Below are 3,754 nucleotides of genomic sequence, written 5' to 3' on the forward strand. Positions count from 1 at the left end.
CTCTCCCCATTCTTCCCCAGACTGCACTCGAGGATGACAGTTGGACCCATGTCTCAATGGGGTACTCAGTGTCCAGCACCCAGTTTGGTGATAAGTGGAGCTTTCCTTTCTCCCGAAGGGTTCTATGCAAAATATTCAGACATAACGCCAGTGCTCGCGTTTTGTCATGGTTTGTTCTCTCCAGAAAATGAATTGTGATTTGCCCCCGTCTCTCTTATCTAGTGGTAAGCATCCGTGGCATTCAGGACGACGATCCCCCTGACGCCCAGCTCCTGAGACTGGGTGACATGCTGCTGGCCGAGGGCGTGTGCAGGCCTGAGAAGACAGGAAGAGGAGGAGCGGTGGCCGGGGCCGGCACAGCAACACCAGGTGGCTGTCCAAATGACAATAGCATTGAGCACTCTGACTACAGGGCCAGGCTGTCCCAGATACGACAGATTTACCACTCTGAGCTAGAGAAATATGAACAGGTGATCTTTCTCCATGGAAGAGTTTCTATCATGTGAATGCGCGTTCGTCAAAGTGAAACATAGAACGCTAACTACCTTCTTTTCGTGGCACAGAACAGGGAGCCCATGCAGTTGGTCACTGCAGAGGTGGCTGATTTTCTCTGAAAGCCCTTTCCGTTAGCTTAGCAGTCACCCACCAGTGTGTGAGCCACAAGGGGTGGCAGGCAGCCACCCCGCTGTGGAACCTGCTGCCCCGTGCCACCCTGCCGCCTAGTCACAGGCCGGCGTGTCTGTGCTCCCACCGCAGGCCTGCCGTGAGTTCACCACGCACGTCACCAACCTCCTCCAGGAGCAGAGCAAGATGAGGCCCGTCTCCCCAGAGGAGATTGAGCGCATGGTCGGCGCCATCCACGGCAAGTTCGGTGCCATCCAGATGCAATTGAAGCAGAGCACCTGCGAGGCCGTGATGATGCTGCGCTCGCGGCTGCTCGATGCCAGGTCAGGGCCCACAAGCGCCTGAGACCCCGAGGGCCGGCTCTGACGGTGCTGGAGGGAAGCAGTGCTGGCTGAAGCTGAAAACAGCCCCGGAAGCTGTGTCTGCGGTCGCGGGTGGGAGGCCTCACACAGCCTCTTGGGAAGAAGACCCGGAGTATTGATTGCTGTTTTCACTTTTATTTATTTGTATCTTTTTATTTTATTCTTATTTATTTATTTATTTGAGATTGAGTCTCACTCTAGTGCCCAGGCTGGAGTGCAGTGGTGCGATCTCGGCTCACTGCAACCTTTGCCTCCCAGGTTCAAGCAATTCTCCGCAGCCTCCCAAGTAGCTGGGATTACAGCCACCCGCCACCACACCTGGACAATTTTTGTATTTTTAGTGGAGACAGCGTTTCACTATGTTGGCCAGGCTGGTCTCGAACTACTGACCTCAAGTGATTGATTGCTATTTTCAGAACTGCTAGAAAATCACTCAACCGGAGGTAGGGGTGGTCCTGGAGTCCCAGCATTTTAACCAACTGAGGCTGGCTGCTTTTGCAGGCGCAAGCGGCAGAATTTCAGCAAGCAGGCGACGGAAGTGCTGAATGAATATTTTTATTCCCATTTGAGCAACCCTTACCCCAGCGAAGAAGCCAAAGAAGAGCTGGCCAGGAAGGGTGGCATCACCATCTCACAGGTGACTCCCCACGTCTGGGAGGGGTGGATGGTTAAGTCCCATCAGGGATACCCAGGGAAGTTCATTCAATGTGTGCAGAGGCCAGGCATGGGTGCTGAAATCATAGTGCTTTGGGAGGATGAGTCAGGAGGGTCACTTGAAGCCAGGAGTTCGGGACCAGCCCAGGCAACATAGTGAGACACTCTCTCTACAAAAAATAAAAAAAAATTAGCCAGGCTTGGTGGTGTGCACCTGTGGTCTCAGCTCCTTGGGATGCTGAGGTGGGAGGATCACGTGAGCCCAGGAGGTTAAGGCTGCAGTGAGCTATGATGGCACCACTGCACTCCAGCCTGGGGAGGAAGTGAGATGCTGTCTCTGAAAAACAAACGAAGTGTGGAACAGAAGCCAAGTCTCCAGCTCTAGGAATGTGGGTCTCCAGTGCTCTCCCTTCTCATCTGTGAGGTAGAAGTGCAAGTGTACCCGTGGAGAGACATGGGGACAACCTGAGGGATGTGGATGGAAGATGAGGTCCCACAGGTGATGCTGTGGAGCGTGAGCTCCCCAAGGGATACAGGCGGAGTGTGAGCATCCCGAGGGATACAGGTGGAGTGTTAGCATCCCGAGGGATACAGGTGGAGTACGAGCATCCCGAGGGATACAGGTGGAGTGTGAGCTCCCCGAGGGATACAGGTGGAGTGTGAGCTCCCTGAGTTGATTGAGGTGGAGTGTGAGCTCCCTGAGGGATACAGGTGGAGTGTGAGCTCCCTGAGTTGATTGAGGTGGAGTGTGAGCTCCCTGAGGGATGCAGGTGGAGTGTGAGCTCCCTGAGTTGATTGAGGTGGAGTGTGAGCTCCCTGAGGGATACAGGTGGAGTGTGAGCTCCCTGAGTTGATTGAGGTGGAGTGTGAGCTCCCTGAGGGATACAGGTGGAGTGTGAGCTCCCTGACTCTATAGCCTAGTAGGCAGCCACCAGTGTCCTCTGTGGACCTGGGGGTGAAGGAGGGAGGCACTAAGACAAAGAGGCTAAGAAACATTTCCGAAGGTTTTAACGTGGGAGCAAGTCCAGGCAGCCTACAGCAGCGAGCCAGTCCAGGCCATACCCACGGGGCAGCGTGAGTGTGTGGAACAGGGCCTGGGTGCTGCCCTCCTCCCTGGGCAGGCCCAGCCCCACAGCCTCTGTGGCAGCAGTAACGGCAGGTACTGACCTCCACCATGGCTTGCTGCATGTCACCACAGCCCTCCCTGCTTTGCAGCTGGAGGGGCTGAGTTTCTAGCCCTTCGCCATCACACTCTGCCCCAACCCAGGCTACGTCCAGTGGAGTCTCTGTGATAGAGAGCAATCAGAACCCCTCGGGGTCATGCAGGCAGCAAAATATCCTGGGGTCATAGTCACATCTCACTCTGCTCACCGGGATCTGCTGTGGTGTCATCAGAAACAAGGCCAGAGCTGGAACAAGGGCTCGCACCTGTGGGTCTTCAAGGCCCCTGGAGAAGCGTGGGGCATTTGGCCTCCAAGGAACAACTATCTGAAGGACAACCAGGGCCAGGGCCGCTCCACCCAGAATGGAGCCTCTGGGGCCTCCCATGTGGATCAAGAGAAGGCTGCTCATACCCCGGGGGCAGGCAGACATTATTTTAGAAACAGAGCACACAGACAGGGATCTTTCTTTTTGTAGTTACCACTGCAAGGATAATGTAAGTACACCAAAGAAAAAAAATGTTGGCTAGGCACGGTGGCTCATGCCTGTAATCCCAGCACTTTGGGAGGCCGAGGTGGGTGAATCACCTGAGATCAGGAGTTCGAGACCAGCCTGACCAACATGGTGAAACACCATGTCTACTGAAAATACAAAAATTAACCAGGCTTGATGGCGTGTGCCTGTAATCCCAGCTACTGGGGAGGCTGAGGCAGGAGAATCACTTGAACCCGGGAGGTGGAGGTTGCGGTGAGCTGAGCTGAGATTGCACCACTGCATCCAGCCTGGGCCACAGAACCAGACTTCGTCTCAAAAAAAAAAGAAAAAAGTGGCTGGGCGCAGTGGCTCAAGCCTGTAATCCCAGCACTTTGGGAGGCCGAGGCGGGTGGATCACGAGGTCAAGAGATCGAGACCATCCTGGTCAACATGGTGAAACCCCATCTCTACTAAAAATA

General features: G+C 54.7%; 1 protein-coding gene across 1 annotated transcript in view; it reads left to right on the forward strand.

Moving 5' to 3' along the window:
• Positions 1-200: 200 nt before the first annotated feature.
• PBX4 (PBX homeobox 4) overlaps positions 201-3,754 on the forward strand; it is a gene marked incomplete at its 5' end in the record, with an annotated part of 8,760 nt that continues 5,206 nt past the window's right edge. The window contains 3 exons of the mRNA XM_032271243.1: positions 201-470; positions 757-947; positions 1,488-1,623. Of these exons, the coding sequence (XP_032127134.1) occupies positions 201-470; positions 757-947; positions 1,488-1,623 (597 nt within the window). The remainder of the gene's footprint in view (positions 471-756; positions 948-1,487; positions 1,624-3,754) is intronic.

Source organism: Sapajus apella, unplaced genomic scaffold (genome assembly GCF_009761245.1).
Source record: "Sapajus apella isolate SASKATOON/1434 unplaced genomic scaffold, GSC_monkey_1.0 scaffold227, whole genome shotgun sequence".
NCBI lineage: Eukaryota > Metazoa > Chordata > Mammalia > Primates > Cebidae > Sapajus > Sapajus apella.